We start from the raw sequence: 15,963 nt of genomic DNA on the forward strand, positions 1-15,963 counted from the left end.
GTACTTAGTGCTAATTAAGGTAGAGACCTAAGTAGGTACATGGTTTGTTTCTCAAAATGTTTTAATTGGTAGTATATATGATGGATATTGGATACTATCGAGTAAAACAGTTGGCAGTCTAGGAACTATGTAGAGTTAATCGAGTTAACATAGACTTTATTGATCAATCACAGGCAAATAGCTTCTTTACGCTATTATTTATTTTACATTCAAAAGTAATTGTTTATCATTTGCTTTAACGATAACAAAGTAACTGACTAAAGTTTTTTTTTTAATTTACTGAAGAAATATACATATTAGTTGGTGTTTGTTCCTCATTTTAATCTATGACATAAAAAATATCACTTTTAAGGCAAGGTATTACTTTTAAGTGTTACTTTTAAGATAAGGCTGAAAATTTTAACTAAATGGAAAATTAAAAACTTATTAATATTATAACTTTTATGAAATATAGCTCTATTTATTAAATATTTTCTTCCCTTGAGTACCTATTTTTAAAAAGCCCTTCAAAGGATTTTCACACCCAAAATACTTAGATTGAAAAGTTTCTCAGTGCGTTTGGATACCGTTCTAGAAAAAAAAAAGATTTTATCATTAATATTAAAAGTGACTGAAATTAGTTGCACTTCAATGTAAGATCATCATAAGATTCGCAGTAGCTTGATCTAATATAAAAGAACATCTGCATTGAAGAAAGAGACTATAATTAATTTTCGTTTTAGCAACGTGAGTTTCTCTTCATTTTAGATTTCCTCTTTGGGAACTATTTAACTTGGTAATATATTTTTGTTTTTTCAAATAATTTATTTTGAATAATATAACTAAACATTTCTAGGACTATATAGTAATAGTATATAATAGTACATCTAATTATAAGCTACAAGATTTTAGAATCTGTTTCTTATGTCTAATGTCAAAGATATTTGGCAACGGACAATTTACAAAATAAATAATATAGGGGATGTAATATTTGATTAAAAGCTTATGATATTAAACCAATAAAAATAATATACCTAAGGTATTTCTTTAAAAAGTGAAAATGAATAAAATATGCAGAATTTGTTTGGAAGAAGGTGTATTATCATCTATTTTTGTTGAAAACTATAGTATCTCTATATGTGAGATGATTGAATACTGTAGCAATATTAAGGTAAGAAAAAAAACCTAAACGTAACGTTTGTATATACATTCGGTCTATCAATTTTTTAAATTATTGGGTTATTTTAAGATAAGTCGTAATGACGGGCTGCCTGAACAAATGTGTAGTAACTGTATGTACAAGTTAGGAATAGCCTATCATTTTAAACAAACCTGTGAACGCGCCGATGTTCGCTTACGCCAATATCTAGGAATTCCAAAACAAAGCAAGTGAGTTACTGTTATATATACCTAAAATTAATAATTATTATATTTTCATAATTAATGAAATATTTCTTATTATCATTCCAGAGTTAGTGATGCTATGGTTATGACAGATCCAATTGTAAGTAAATAACTACAGAATATATTATTACTAGTGATGCCTATCTATTATTATTTACAATAAATGTTAATAGTTATCATTTTAATTTTTTGTTTTCCAGGTAATGACACAAACAACTATAATCAAAAGATGGTAAAGTAGGGAAATATTAATTAAACGAATCTTAAATTTATTACATAATATTTTTAAATTCACCCTAAAGGATTTCTGAGGCTATAAACTTTATACAATATATATTTATGATAGATCTGAGACAACTTTTTTAATTATATTTCAGTAAATGCAAACAAGATCAAAAGAAAAACTCCTCAAATTATAAAAGAAAACCTGAGTCCGAGAAATTGAAACGAGGTCCAAAACCGAAGCCTAAGAAAGTGCACTCCTGCTATCAATGTAACAAAGAGTTCAGGTGCCAAGCACAATTAGACATGCATGTAAGGTATGACAATTAAATATGTTATTATGTTAAAAATATACTATTTATATAATAAAAAATTCAGTCGCAAATATATTGAAATAAAAAATATCCCTTTTGTTTATATATCATTAAAATAAAACTAATATTTTTGGATTACTACACCCTGTTTCATTATTTTAGACTACATACTACCAATGTTTTGGTTACTTTGCGGAAACCGTGATAACAGGCAGACGAGATGTGCATGGTGAGGTGAGAAAATATCTAAACAAAATGTTGCATAGTGATCTGATAATATTAGTTTTATTTAAATGAATACTTGTGAAGGTCTAAAATCTCACTAAATGACATTACTTTCTTAAAATCTTTCATGAACCACTTACCAATGTAAGGCAAAAAGTAAATTTTACATATAATTATTCATTTTGTTATTACTTTTTCTAGGACACATACAGGAGATAAGCCATTTGAATGCATGTACTGTCCACAGCGGTTCACACAAAAACACAACCTCACAATACACCTTCGTGTCCATACTGGTGAGAAACCCTTCCAATGTGAAGTTTGCAGGTTTGTATGTATGTTACAATGTATATACAAAATAGTTAAAAGTATTTCGTATCTGTATAGAAAATCACATCAGTAATACCATTTAAAAAAAATAATTATTGGCCTTACTAAACTGAAAGTCACCACATCCAGACAATTTAATTGAATTTAATAGATCCTAAGATTTGAGAAAATGCAATAGCCTTTTTCATCCAAAGAAATAAGATCATAATACCAAAACCATCCATCAGCTTACAAAGCATGTTGTTTATTCTCAAAATATTTTTTTTGTAATTTTTATTTAAAGCAAAAGGTTCTCTGCTCAAGGAAACTTACAAGCCCATCTGAAGATCCACACAGGGCAGAAAGATCATGTAAGTAACAAAGTATGAGAAGTTAACAATTGTTTAACTTTTTCAAAAATTTCCAATGGGAATTAATTATTTATAGTGTACAGAACACACCATATTTTTTTTTAAATTAATAAAAATATATTCAATACCTTAAATAAATTGATTAAAGTGTCGCACTTGTTTTTGACACCGCGCGACCGACCTAAAAATGTCGCTCGCCGACCTATTTTCAGCGTTAAATTAAAATTATATATAATAGAGATTCTGTTTTAGGCGTTAGAAGTTTTTTTTTTAGAATTTCTTATTTATTAACAGTTTATGAAATATTGGCACAAAATAAAATGTAATTTTTTTTTCACCTTTAATTGTTTCTAACTTTTGCAATTTATTATGTACTAACACACGCTTTTCGCGCATTTTTCAAGCGTCATTCGGGATCCAATGAGCTATTGCATATAATTTTATAACTGCTAGAGCAGTATCTATTTTGTATCAGTCTTGTCAACTAGACTACATGTATTACCAGACAAATATAATGAAGTTATGATTTGTTTCATTTCAGGTGTGTGCTCTATGTAACAAATCATTTATAACATCAAGCGAGTTAACTCGCCACATGTGTAAACATAGAGGTGTCAAGAATTTTAAATGCGACCTCTGTTCATCTGCTTACATTCACAGTAGAGATCTTGTAAGTAATTGTGTCCTTTTTTGCCACTATATAAAACAATTTCAAGAGCTCATGTTTTGTTCCAATTACAGAAGCTCCACAAGTTGAAAAAGCATCAGATCGGCGATAGTATGAAGAATCAAAATGAATTTGATAGCAGTAAAAATATTGATATAGTTTGTATTGATGATGTCAAGAACGATCACAATATAAAGGAAGGCAGACATTATAATAGTTTACCGGACAATAAAATCCAGGAACACCTTTTGCCTGATTCAAACTCAATGTTGCCATACAAGAAGGATGTCAAAAATATGTACCATGTACAATTTCAAAATAAAACAAATGATGTAGTTAACTATATGGATTCATATTCACAGCATTGTATGCAACACCATAAAGTTGAAAGTCTGTTGAATTAAACTATTTATAACTAGAAGGTATTTTATTATTTTAGGACAGATAACCCACATATTTATTTATTTTTTTACATTTTTACTTAAGCCTGTTCTTTATTTGTAGTAACATTTTAAAGTCTTATTTTTTGAAGACAATTTTGACTACCGATGAGGCTTTCCATTGAAAGTTCTTTAATCAAATTTAGGTACATTAAAATCAAATGAATAATGGTATATGAGATAAATGGTTTTGCTCATAGCTAACACATACATCCAATTAGATTTTTGCTCACTTTTATAATTCAATACACAAAAACCCATCTTTTATATTAATTTATTTAATTAAATCATAACTTATAAACTGCACTAAATCTGTTCAAATATGCAAAATATTATATGCACTTAGCGTATAGGGATCCAGTCTTCCAAAAGGTCTCCAATTTTTTTTCTTTCTATAAACAAAAGATAATACAACTTACAATAAAGAATGATATGAAAAAAATTATGACTAAATTGTTATAATAAACATTAATTAAATTTAATAACTTTATGTAAAATTTTTCTGTAATGTATAGAAATAAATACATTATAATACCAACCTGGCTCTGGGAAATCTTCAGGGTGTAATTCAATATAATGTCTTAGAACTGCATCTTTTTCGGCATAATATGCATTACGTTTGTTTTGAGCGTAGTTTAGAGTAGCAGTCCAACCAGCTACGCCAAGAATATGCTTTTGAATACCTAGACAAAAAGTTTGTCCCTTAAAATATGGATCACTAGTTTATTGTAAACAGTCGGTGTGATGTTATTGAATTAATAAATCTACTATTATATAATATTACCGCTCCATATTGGACGTCTAGTACACAAGTTAAGCGTAATGCCTGTTCCTACTCCGAAGACGGCTCCTAGAATATAAGGCCAATATTTATTTAAAACGGGTGCTTCTCTTCCTTGATCACCAAGTTTTAATAATTCTAAAGCAGTCATTTGAGACGACATCGTGTTTTTATTTAACCAATTCTTCGATCAGGATTTTAAGTAGCACTAATTGTCAAAAATGAAATGAAACATATGTCAAATGTCACTATGTCAAATTTGATTTCGCTTTTGAAGTTACCTAATATTTAAAAATTACTTTATCAATACATATGTAGATTGATTTCCTAGAGCGAAATTTTTTTTAATTAATATATCATCATTAACTAGCGACTTGAAAAATATAAAACTCTATGTTTTCTAAACTAGTCTAAAGACTAAATGTTGTCACTTGAATAAAATCCTTTAATAATCTGTGGTTCAATAAATTTGCTTTATCTTTTCTGTAAATAGAGTAGTCCGTAGGTAGGTACCTAGGTACTCACTCAGTGATCACTACTCTCTACTCGATAGTAGTAATATTGATTGTGAAATCAAGTTTATTTATTTGGTATTAATGCCTCGTTCTTCCTTAATGGAACTGAAGTAATCAGTAACAACTCTTTTGACAAAAATGTCAAAAGTAAAACGTTTTATTGTGAAAAAATCTGAATAAATTTTATAGATTTCGTATCGTAAAATTCATATTGAAAATTGACAGTCTGCGAAAGAAAACGAAAATACGATCAGTTATATGATATATAATAATTATTATAGTACATAACTAGAAATTATGGTGGAAAACGGTGCATCGAGTGGCGGCAGCGAAAGTCCAAATGCTACTGGCGTCAGGTCTGGTCTGCTAGAGACCCTAGTTCGCGGTGTTTGGTACAGAGTGCATTGTTCTTTAGAAGATGATTATTTAAGTGTTTGCTTAGACGATGGTTATGATGCGACTACTACATTAAATGGAACCCTTAACAATAATAATGTCGAAACACCTAATAGCGACTTTACAGAAGTGCCGGAAGCTATTGCCAATCAGAAGCGTTTGGTACAAGTTGTAAAATCAGACAATAATGGCTTAGGTATATCTATTAAAGGTGGAATCGAAAACAATATGCCTATACTGATATCTAAAATATTCAAAGGCATGGCAGCAGACCTGACAGAGCAATTGTATGTAGGTGATGCCATTTTATCTGTTAATGGGGAAGATTTAAAAGATGCCACACATGAAGAAGCAGTCAAAGCTCTCAAGCGAGCAGGGAAAATGGTTCAGCTAGAAGGTAGGATATGAGCAAATGTTTTCTAATATATTTGTATACAGTTATTTAAACATTTATTGCTAAACACCTTAACAACTGTGGATTTAACTAAATCTGCCTTGTAAATCATCAATATTACAATGTAGTTAAACAGATGAGTTATCCGAGGAGCATTTATTATATTTACTTTATATACATGTCCTCAATTTAGTTCATAATTAAATGTATATGTACTTTTAATTACATCTAATATCGAATGATTTTAAATTAAAATTATTTGCATATTTAAAGATCGTCTATTCCTGTGATTGAACAACAAATGCATACTGCACTATTACTATACGAGTATTGCCTGCATATTCTTGTTTATTATCTTGTTTTACACACATACAATTCTTAATATTTTGAGGATAGTACAACTAAACAGATATTGTATAGATGTCTTAATGCTTCTAATCACCTTTGACCTCACTAACTATACATAATAAATTAACCCAATTATTGCCTCATGTAGTGACTCATGGTCTGGTTGTAACAAATATGTGTAACTTTGTCTTTTAAACTGCTCTTTAACATGCAAGAAAGAAAATAAACAATTAAATTAAATGCATAGTTCATTCTTTTGTCAAATCAATGTTCCTTGTTTCTTAAAATTTATCTTAAGTTTTATCTATAGAAAAATATCCAATCATTTGAAATTTATATCTATTAAAATAGGTAACAAAACTCATGTTCATATCATTATCTCAGATTGGTAAACAAATGTACAAGTATAACATTTCTTTTTTTTTCAGTGAAATACTTGAGAGAGGTAACTCCATATTTTCGTAAAGCATCAATTATAAGTGAGGTCGGCTGGGAGTTGCAACGAGGTTATATGGTAGAGACCCCACCATCACCACCCTCTCCGCGCCGAAGACGGGCTGATACCAGATATGTACCACTTCTTATGGCCTGCGTAGCCAAAAATTTGAGACATCACGACCCTGGTATGATAATATTTCTGCCTACAACAAAATTACAATTTTGCAATCAAAAGAATAGAGTTAGTTGAATTCTTTCCAGTTCCATATAGAGATGAAAATAAATGGCAATGATATATGAAAGTTATTAATTCAGTTGTGTGATGACATATAATAACACTTAGTTATCCAGAATTTTTATTTGACAATAAGAATAATTTCTTTCATTGAATTTTAAACTCAATAACAACTAATACCCAAAATGTATTAAAATTTTTAGGTTCTTTTCTTTAAAGCTTCAAAAAATACATTACAGAGGATCGGACTATAGAGATATATTCGCCGGACGGTGTCCACGCTTTGGCTCTGCGTGCTCCTTGTGGCACTTCCGCAGCAGGTTGGCACAGGGCGCTACACGCGGCGGCACGGCGTGCAGCACGAGCGGCACTTGCACGTGCCCGGCCACGTCTGCGCCCGCTCATCGGTGACGTCAGATACGCTGGCTGGCTGGCGAGGCGCCCACCGCAGGAACCAGTGAGATTTATTTAACATCTGCTACCCATGCAATATTTAAAATGGGTATAAGAGCAATCACTTATTTTTTTTTCTCTCGACATTCCGGTCAAGTTGTATTGGCTGTATTCAGCTAGTAACATCTTGTAAAGTCAGTATATCTTTTTAATTGGTCTTATCGATCAGTTGTTGAAGCGTAGGTTTTGTATAATTAAGTGATGCTATTAATTCTTACATTTCCAGCTGGGTGCGTCAGGTGGTTCTGACAGCTCCGATGATGCAGAAGGATGGCAGCCAACGTTTGTTGCAATCACCGATAGAGAATTGAGGTAAACATTGCCTTATATGCAATTGATTTGAATACATATCAAGTAAGTACACAACGATAATATTTATCTTTGTATTTACACTTTATTTTTCCCACCTTTTCCTGCCCTTTCCCTTTTCCCACTCTTTCCTCTCTTTCTTCCCCAATCAAGGGTGGCATGCATCCGCAAAACTATGTCGCGTATGTCCATGAGCGACAACTACCTCCATCACGTAGGCAGTCTGCTACGTCATGCTTTTTGTCATAAAAAAACCTCACAACGAATTATTTTTTTTACTTTTGTCCATTCACTACATCCATGTTCTCTACAAACCGACGAAAATATTTAAATAGTTTTCATCATTTAGGGATTTAGTGATCATCAGATTAATTTGCACATAATTCTTACGGAATTTGAGTAATAAGAGCATTTATCAGGTTATACGAAGCGGCGCCGTGGTCGGGGGAGGCGTGGTGCGCGCCGAGTGAGAGCTTCAGCCTGGCGGCGACTCGCCTGGCGTGGTGGAGGAGGGGTGAAGGCGCGGCGGCTCTTGGCGTGCGGGCGGGGACTCCGGCCGGACTGTGTGTGAGAGCGCTGAGGGCGGACACGCCTCACGACCTGGCAGCCGTTGCGGGCTCGCTCGTTGACGGCGCACATCATGCTGTGCGAGCGCAGCCAGAATTCACCTTCCGTTAGTTATATTATAAATATATAATTTTATACCAACTTGCATACAACCAAAGTTCACCTTCCGCGAGTTTGTTTATTTAATTTAAAAATAAGAATTTCGTTTATTGTCACCTTGTATCAATGAATTAAAAAAAAATTACGTCACGTCCTGGTTGTGACGTAAAAAAAAATATTCACTATGCCACAATTACAACAATAATAAGTGGTATTCAAAGTAGTTCTCATAACTAGCATACTCATTAAAATTTCTTTTTTATATTTGTCAGGTTGCCGCTACCGTGGCGCGTGCGCTCGTCTGTCTCTAGGAGCGGGCGGCGTGTGTGTGTGGGAGGCGGCGGGGTCGTTGGGTCGCGGCGGGGCGCGCGCCCTCTACCGCCGCGCGCTGCACGCCCTGCGAGCCTCCGCGGACGACGACCGCACCGCACTCTGGCTGCACTTCGCTGACGACGACACACTGGTAATATAACTACCACGAAAACTGCACACTGGTGATGTAACTAATTAGAATACTTGAACAGTATATCGATCCTTGTGTGGCAAGAGACGAAACCTCTTAGCATTCAATGGGTCCACCGTGCGGTTGCCGGATCCATCGCGTTGCTGGGAGAGGAGCTTCAACAGTGCCTGGGACTTGGGACCCAGGTGTAGGTTTAAGGGGCCCCTATATAACGCGCCTTAAACGCTCACCTCCACCGTCCAAGCTCCTCTCTCTAAGTAACAAAGTTTGAAAAGAACCTACTAAGGCTGCCTGCGAAGTACGTTCTAAGAATGAATTGATATTAGTTCTGGACAGGCTTAAGTCTTTAAGTAGATTTTAGCGAGATTTTGCCGCTATACCTCTCGCTCCAACTTCTACCGCGTACAAATCCACGACGAACCTATTTCGAGTGAGCTCGTTTTTGAGCTCGTAATATTTATTGACCTTGATAGTATGGTCTTTGTGGTTGTTGGTTTCCCAAGGAACCGTAAGCTCTTTTATCACAACGCGCTTTAAAATTCGCGAATACATAAATATGTCTGGTCTGGAGGGCGACGCACGAATATGCTCTTGGATTTTGTTTCTCATACGTATCCATCATTATAGACCAATCCGAAGCCGCTTTAAGGATGGAGTAAGTCTTGACGTTTGATTTTATAGCCCCAATCTGATCAAAAAGTACGAATTTTTCAATATCTATTTACTCATGAACAATAATTTAATTTCTCTAAGATTAATTCCCATCAACTTGTGCCCAAGTTTTCTCCAATCCTTAGAGCACTTCAAAAATGTTTTTTTTTGTAATCTTCATGGGTCCACTTTATGTCACAGCCAGTCAATACGTGCTCATAAACTACGCTAATAGATATTTGATTATTGTCAATGGTTTTTTTTACTTCATCAACGTCAATTCGACTGTTTTTGGCTCCTTAGGCATCTGTGACACTCTTAGTCGTTTATATCTTCACGACTCGCTGTGAATTTTGTACTGCCAATTAATGTTTTGATCCAAAGTCTGTCCTCCTCAATGCTATTTTTAAAATATCGAGGCTACTGTCTGTATGTATGCACATTTGTCACAATTGTAACTATCTTTAGCAGCTGGGAGAGATTTGGAAATGAGGCATAATTCTGAGCTTTTTCTCAGCTTGCTTCTCTCGGATCTCTATCCTCTCGACGGTCCCTAATCTATGGGATAGCGGTAGCCTAGTACTATAGACAGTCGGCCTTTCATGGATGGCTAGCCCACAATTTGGGCTTCTTCTGTCTGAGGCAGGCCAGCGGAAAGTGACACTCTTCGGGTCCCATAGTCAAGAATCCAGCACAATAAACACCATATAACAAATCACTGGGACATCGTTCAGACCTGTCCTTACGGATAAATCTTTCTAGAACTCGTAACATCAGTTACTGGAATATATTATTACACGAAACGAAGCGTCTATTGCTCAATAAGTTGGATAAACAATTTATCTCTCGTTTTGAGCAGTAGCTTGGACGAATAGATAATTCTTTTACCGCTTTTGTATAATTGTTGTTGTACACGTTAAAGTCTTTGTTTATGTGGAGGACAACACACATGTTAGCCGGAAGATAACTGACGGCGTGCTCAAAAATAAAATAACGTATGAAAATATAAATGCCAGACTTTGAATTTTAGTCCCCAACGAAAGTGGCATACATTTTTCTTATCTACATATATTTTTTAAAACTAAGCTCTTCAATAATCATCCCTCATTCATAATACAACAATAAAAAAAACATTGCTTTATAATTAAAATTTATTATAAGTGTTCTTATGATACTTATTTAATATTTTCAATATATTTAAAGGATCCCTCATTGATCATTACCGGAACAACACTTATAATGTAACTGAATACATAATATTAATGTACTAACAGAAACTGTGTTTAATTTCCAGGAGCTTGATATGGAGGGTAGTCCGAAGCCGGCTGTATTTATTCTGCATAATCTTCTGTCAGCGCGTGTTCACTCCTTGCCAGGCGAGGCGACTTCACACCCTGTATAACCAGAAACGGACGCTTCGCCCGAAGCCATTATTAACTGTCAATTCAACCAATAATACTGTTCCGTTGATATTCTCTGATTTCAATACAATCGGCATGTAATCTAAGATCGCTCATATTAACATTCCATAATATTATCTGTAAGCGTTTTCTATTATCTGTGTTTACTCTTCCAAAGATAGAATCTCTTTATAATTTTTTATTTAATTCTAAGCCGTTAAGGAGTTGTATATGTTAACGATTGCTATATATTTTTTTATAATTTATTATAATTTTTGTTTGTATATAAATGTAGTTGTAGTAGTGTTTTTTATAAACAATACATTCCCGGAATGTAGAATAGATTTGCTTTAATATATGTAGGTTATGTTTAATCTCGTACGTTAAGAACTCAATAACTATTTGGTATAAACATGTATTATTGTTGGAAAATGTTTGTGGGCGGTGTGCATTGGATGTAAGGATTTTGACTATTATTACGTGTAACTTGGCTACTGTAAGCATTATTAACTTATAACACCATTAATTTGTTACTGTAACTTTGTTTTGATACTAAATGTCATAATAATATATAATGTAATCGAGATGCGGGCCTATTGTAATAAATTATTTAAAGGAAGCCAAAGAAAATGAAATGAGAGTTCAAGTTTGAAACATCTGAGTCAACTGCTATTCTCGAATCCACCAAGTGACGGTATAGCTCGGATTGGCTACTGCATTCGGTGCAATAGTAAAATTATCAGTTACTGTGTTCACAAAAACATCAAATAACTTAATATTTTAATATATTTGTATAACAACATCATACGTTAATAAAAAGTGAGGAAAAAAAAAGTATAGACGTAGCATCTTCAGTTAACTCTATGTACACTTTTTTTGTCTATGCCATTTTTATAAATATTGGAATTTAACTGATTGTATTATTAGTTAAATTTATTTATTATTTTTATTACATTAATTAAATTTTAATACACTTTAAAAAAAATATGATAATACTCTTTTACATTTAGCCTTTTTATTAATTTAAAACGTAACGGTTTTTAAGGTTTTATATCCCCAGATATTGTTAGTTTCGTGTTATTTAATGAGAATAATGATTTTTATTGTCTCCGAGTGTTTGTTTCAGTAATCAGAAGATTTTATTTATGTCTATGTTGTATCTTTATATATCGATATGCTGAATGAGCCTTTGCCTAACAATTCTAATGTTCTGTATTGTGAGACCTGTACGTGTTTTTTTGTGACGCTCCGTCTATACTTCTCATTTTGAGATTTATAATCTGTCTAATTTATAATATGAAATAAACGAAAATCAATTATTGAAATGAAAGCTAATACAACGTGCACATGTTAAACGTTATAAGCTAGTAGTATAGATCATAACATTCATGACATAGTTACCTTAATGTAAAATTTTTAGATATATAACAGTGTTGCCATATCATAGCGGAAACTCCTCTAAGTAAGTTCAGTAATTTTTTATAATCTCTTAGCATTTCTACCTATAAATTGGTCTTCTGTATACCTAATATATATTTACGAATTTTGTACTATAAATTTTAAGAAAAAACTGAAAACTGGAATCGTCTGATGTCTTTTTTTCATAACATGACATTTTTGTGTAATTAAAATTTCTATCTCTTAGAAAACTATAAACGGCCTAAGATACATAAGAATATGATTTTTTTTCAATTTTTACTTCTTTATCATTAGTCCAGGCGTATAATAACTAGCCCCTTGAGTAGAAACCAGTAATATGTTTTAAAGGAATTGATAATACGTGGGTTTTTAGGAACCATTCAATTTTTTTTTTTTTTACATTTAATTTACATTTTACAAAAAAATATCTAAATGTAATACTCATTATTTTGTTTATATAAACTGAGTTAAACGTAATTATTAGTATGGATTAAACAATTTTCTTCTCTAGGGGCAAATTCTTGATTGACCTTATTAATTTTATAACAATTTTTTAATCATCCCAACTTGAAACGAAGCTGTAGAGCCAGTTTCACCAAGCTTTGTTTGTTAAATCTTAACGAGGCATTTACTAACAAACCTTCACAGACATTAGTTCGTGGTGGGCGGCTCGATACATCTAACAGTCCATCAAACGCCTTAACAAGACGTTATTTGTTAAACATTGATTGGTGAAACTGGGCCTTAATCTTATTATTTTCTATAAAAACAAATTTTTAAAGTTCACCTGATTGTTAAAACATTCAAGTAACTAGTTACTATGGACTGTTTGTTCAAATAAATATTTTTTTTAGAACGATTGTTAGGTATTTTTAATATATAAACATAAAAATGTAGATTTTTTAATAATATTGATTCTTGCAACACTGAATAATACACAATTTTAGTTTATACAGTTATACAAATGTAACATTTGAAAAATTTGTGACGTTTTGGTATTCATTATGAAATTGTTTGTTTCAATGGTCCGTAAATATATTTCCTATAGTTAAATAAATGCACAACCAATGGTACGTTTATATCTATATTATACATACGATCATAGCTAACTGTTAGTATATATACCAGTGGTTCACAACCGGTGGTCCGCGGGACTCAAAATGTTGTCCGCGAACGAATTCAAAACTCATAAATTTTATTGATGTTTTAGTAACATATTTTTGTTGATACTAAATACATTGGTTTTTTTAAATTTATTTTCTTAATCATTTATTTTATTTTTCTTTTACATCGTGGTCCCATGCCAACAACAAAGAATACAAAGCGGTCCCTAGTCAAGAAAATGTTGGGAACCACTGGTCCCTTCAAATTTTATTTTTAATAAACAAACGCACATTCAGTTACATCTTGCGCAGATACAATTCAAAGTGCTTAATCTTAGTTTGTATCGTTACTAAGCGTTTCACGTTTCTCACTCAATAACTTACGTTAATGCTACAATGTGACAAGATTTATAAGGAAAATCTGTTAACGCTCCGTTTGTAGCGTGTTTATGCAAACTTGGACTAAGCATACAGATACTTTTACATTCTTATATTATAAATAACAAAAATTCAAAACGATCTTTGTATTTAAATATTTTTTTTTTTATATAGATAAAGTTTGAGAACAAATATGTTTTTTATACATTAATTTATTATTTTATTACAATTGTTAAATATACGGTAGTTGTATGTCAAAATATGTGTCTTGTTTTTGTTTCTGACATAATATAAGTTGTTTTTATTAAAATTGGTCCATTGGTGTGCGAAGTCATCGGTACTTAGAACTGTCATTATCATTAAAACAACGAATAAAATATATTTCTTTTATTTAACTACCCTCCATTAATTAGATATTTAAAAAAAAAACATTTTGGCTGGGAATAAACCTATGTTAATTTTTTTAGTACATTCTATAGTCGGTTTTATCTATTTGAAAATAGCCATTAAAAATTTGCTAAAAAATATTAAAATAGATTTATGAAATCTTAAAATTAATACTGTTTTTGCATTTACACTAAATCTAATGTAAGGGTTAACTTTACGTTCGCTTATATATTTTTTGAATGAAAAGTAATTTATATATATTGTATAAACGCGATAGTTTGTGACGTATGGAAGTTTGTTGCTCTTTCGCGACAAAATTTCGAAACAATTGTACAGTAATGTATCTTGGACATCAAAACAAGATATAATACATAATTTACCCCTCAATTTCGTGTCATTTAAGCGGGAGATCTTAATAATATTTGAATTGTAAATGAAGTCACATGACATAGACTAGAGATGTAACAGAAGGTTGCCTACCATATCTATGGTTTACTCACTGGCCTCTAAAACAAATTCTGAGGCTTACGAGCATGAAGTTGTGAGGAAACATTACTTCTTATATATTTGAATACTCGACTGCGTTTAGATGAACGAAAAAGGTAGTAGGTTTAAAAAAAATTGCATTCGGACCCAGAGGTGCCACGAAAAATGCAAAACATTATAACCATGACATTAATTTAGACCTTTATTTTAAATTTTATCTTATTAAGTATACGTGATATGAAATGCCTGAATATGTACACATTAAATTTTCTTCAATACTTCCACGAGCATCGTTTTATCAGATTTTCAGGATTTGTGTACGTACATCACACTGAAAATGTTTAGAAATGACCAGTTGGAAATATTGCTAGTGAAAACTTTTTTGAATTTCAATTTTAGAACTCTTTGGTAACCTAAGGTAGTATATTGGATTCATTTATCATTTATTTTTGTTAATTGGCGCAAATCTAAAACTCTTGTTACATTTGAAAATGAACTTCAAATTTTCGGTCAATGATTTATTATGTCTCTCGTTATGGGCTTATTCAACAACAAAGCTATGATATCATGTGACTAGTATTTCTTAATGAAACCCTATCTTATGCCACTATTTACGACTTTAATTGTGGACGTGCCAATTTCAATGATGATCCGCGTGAGAGAGCCTAGCTGTGGTGAAGTTACTGCAGCTCGAACATGGGCTGCCTCGACCGGGGAAGTACCACTAGTACCACTCTCAAAGAAGATCAGTGTGAAGACTATATACGGCTGCGGTTCGTCCGATTAGGGAGAGAGCCGGTTGCCCTTTCCCTTTCCCTTTTCCGACCCTTTCTTTGTTCCCACCCTTTTCTCACCCTCTTCCCCCAATAAGGGTGGCAACGCATCCACAAAATTTGCGGATGTCATTGAGTGACGGTACTACATCCATTAGGTAAGCCGTCTCCTCGTTTGCCCCCTTTGATATCAAGCCTTTGCCCCCTTTGACAAAAAAAATCAATGTTAAATTGTCAATAGACGTTCCAACATATTCCTAACAGTAAACAAAAATTAAAAAAACCAAATGACGCAAAATCCACACAAAACACTGAAATAAATTTGAAAATTTATAATTGGTTAGAAATCTTAAAATATTCGAAAGAGCATTATTCCGTATTCTATGAGACTATTAGAAATATATTCTTAAACCGTTACGTAGCTTACAAATAGATCG

The 15,963-nt window shown here is 32.5% G+C and overlaps 3 protein-coding genes across 3 annotated transcripts; 2 read left to right on the forward strand and 1 right to left on the reverse strand.

The window, feature by feature from the left end:
• Nucleotides 1-982: 982 nt before the first annotated feature.
• LOC116768295 (zinc finger protein 714) lies at nucleotides 983-3,912 on the forward strand. Its single transcript, XM_032658974.2, has 9 exons — nucleotides 983-1,150; nucleotides 1,229-1,368; nucleotides 1,450-1,483; nucleotides 1,584-1,615; nucleotides 1,761-1,922; nucleotides 2,346-2,471; nucleotides 2,758-2,824; nucleotides 3,366-3,494; nucleotides 3,566-3,912. Exons 1-9 carry the CDS (start codon nucleotides 1,040-1,042, stop codon nucleotides 3,893-3,895), a joined length of 1,131 nt encoding a protein of 376 aa, XP_032514865.2. The 5' UTR covers nucleotides 983-1,039; the 3' UTR covers nucleotides 3,896-3,912.
• A 279-nt stretch (nucleotides 3,913-4,191) lies between these two features.
• On the reverse strand, nucleotides 4,192-4,942 carry LOC116768296 (NADH dehydrogenase [ubiquinone] 1 subunit C2). Its single transcript, XM_032658976.2, has 3 exons — nucleotides 4,716-4,942; nucleotides 4,471-4,614; nucleotides 4,192-4,323 (listed from the first exon to the last, which is right to left on the reverse strand). The coding sequence occupies exons 1-3, from the start codon at nucleotides 4,873-4,875 to the stop codon at nucleotides 4,274-4,276; spliced, it is 354 nt and encodes a 117-aa protein (XP_032514867.1). The 5' UTR covers nucleotides 4,876-4,942; the 3' UTR covers nucleotides 4,192-4,273.
• A 281-nt stretch (nucleotides 4,943-5,223) lies between these two features.
• Nucleotides 5,224-14,257, forward strand: LOC116768638 (beta-1-syntrophin). The gene is made up of 7 exons (XM_061525983.1): nucleotides 5,224-6,020; nucleotides 6,794-6,988; nucleotides 7,278-7,495; nucleotides 7,718-7,803; nucleotides 8,220-8,473; nucleotides 8,739-8,929; nucleotides 10,875-14,257. Exons 1-7 carry the CDS (start codon nucleotides 5,525-5,527, stop codon nucleotides 10,980-10,982), a joined length of 1,548 nt encoding a protein of 515 aa, XP_061381967.1. The 5' UTR covers nucleotides 5,224-5,524; the 3' UTR covers nucleotides 10,983-14,257.
• Nucleotides 14,258-15,963: the final 1,706 nt, after the last annotated feature.

This window comes from Danaus plexippus, chromosome 4, assembly GCF_018135715.1.
Source record: "Danaus plexippus chromosome 4, MEX_DaPlex, whole genome shotgun sequence".
NCBI classification, from domain to species: domain Eukaryota; kingdom Metazoa; phylum Arthropoda; class Insecta; order Lepidoptera; family Nymphalidae; genus Danaus; species Danaus plexippus.

Excerpts from the sequence above, each read along its gene's own strand:
- LOC116768295 (XM_032658974.2), top strand. The coding sequence starts at position 1,040 with ATGAATAAAATATGCAGAATTTGTTTGGAAGAAGGTGTATTATCATCT. Across the intron at positions 2,472-2,757 it reads TTCCAATGTGAAGTTTGCAG|CAAAAGGTTCTCTGCTCAAG; the intron begins GTTTGTATGTAT and ends TTTTATTTAAAG. Across the intron at positions 3,495-3,565 it reads ACATTCACAGTAGAGATCTT|AAGCTCCACAAGTTGAAAAA; the intron begins GTAAGTAATTGT and ends TTCCAATTACAG.
- LOC116768296 (XM_032658976.2), bottom strand. The coding sequence starts at position 4,875 with ATGTCGTCTCAAATGACTGCTTTAGAATTATTAAAACTTGGTGATCAA. Across the intron at positions 4,615-4,715 it reads TAGACGTCCAATATGGAGCG|GTATTCAAAAGCATATTCTT; the intron begins GTAATATTATAT and ends CTTTTTGTCTAG. Across the intron at positions 4,324-4,470 it reads TGAAGATTTCCCAGAGCCAG|AAAGAAAAAAAATTGGAGAC; the intron begins GTTGGTATTATA and ends TTTTGTTTATAG.
- LOC116768638 (XM_061525983.1), top strand. The coding sequence starts at position 5,525 with ATGGTGGAAAACGGTGCATCGAGTGGCGGCAGCGAAAGTCCAAATGCT. Across the intron at positions 6,021-6,793 it reads GAAAATGGTTCAGCTAGAAG|TGAAATACTTGAGAGAGGTA; the intron begins GTAGGATATGAG and ends TTTTTTTTTCAG. Across the intron at positions 6,989-7,277 it reads TTTGAGACATCACGACCCTG|AGGATCGGACTATAGAGATA; the intron begins GTATGATAATAT and ends AATACATTACAG.